At 59.5% G+C, this 618-nt stretch overlaps 1 protein-coding gene across 1 annotated transcript; it reads right to left on the reverse strand.

Moving 5' to 3' along the window:
- JCM15063_001645 (uncharacterized protein) lies at positions 1-454 on the reverse strand (the record flags this gene model as incomplete). Its single annotated transcript, XM_076681671.1, has 1 exon — positions 1-454. A coding segment is annotated over one exon (454 nt), but the record flags the coding sequence as incomplete, so codon positions are not given.
- Positions 455-618: the final 164 nt, after the last annotated feature.

Genomic DNA, 618 nt, shown 5'->3' on the forward strand with positions numbered 1-618 from the left:
GCTCGTCGTCGAGCTTGTTCGGGTCGCTTTGACTGGCGTTCTTGAGGTTCGCCGGTGCGAAAAACTGACCGATGGTCGCGATGCCGGCGAGATCGTCCGAGGAGATTCGCTTCGGCCCCTTGCGCTTCTTTACGACCGAAGCGGCGGCACGCATACGATCCCATTTTTCCTGCCTGCGCGTGGCAACTCGCTCGGCCCAGATCCTCGACCGTATCGAATATCGCAGCCCTTTGAAAATCTCAACGATGACGTTCGATACCTTGTCGAGGTGCGCGGCGAGATCAGGGTCGGCTGCGAGCACGGCATCGGGTACAGAGACCAAGATCTTGGGACGAAGAGACTCGAAGTGCTGGCGGATGTGCTTGCGCAAGAGTTCGTCTGAATCGTCGTCATCTGGTCCCGTGCCTATCTCGACCGTGGATCGGATCAGGTACTCTTCACCGCATTGAACCATCTCGCGTGCATGCCCTGACTTGACGGCGTATCCCTCGATCAAGCGCAGGGACTCGCGTACGCCGGCCTCGTCTGAGACTTGTAGAAGCCGAGCGTCGAACAGGCGAGTTCTGCGGCTCGCAATCGGAGTCGAGTCGGGTCCAAAGTCGCCCGGTCGTCGCAACA

This window comes from Sporobolomyces koalae (genome assembly GCF_050403365.1).
Source record: "Sporobolomyces koalae JCM15063 DNA, S_koalae_JCM15063T_v1_ctg143, whole genome shotgun sequence".
NCBI classification, from domain to species: domain Eukaryota; kingdom Fungi; phylum Basidiomycota; class Microbotryomycetes; order Sporidiobolales; family Sporidiobolaceae; genus Sporobolomyces; species Sporobolomyces koalae.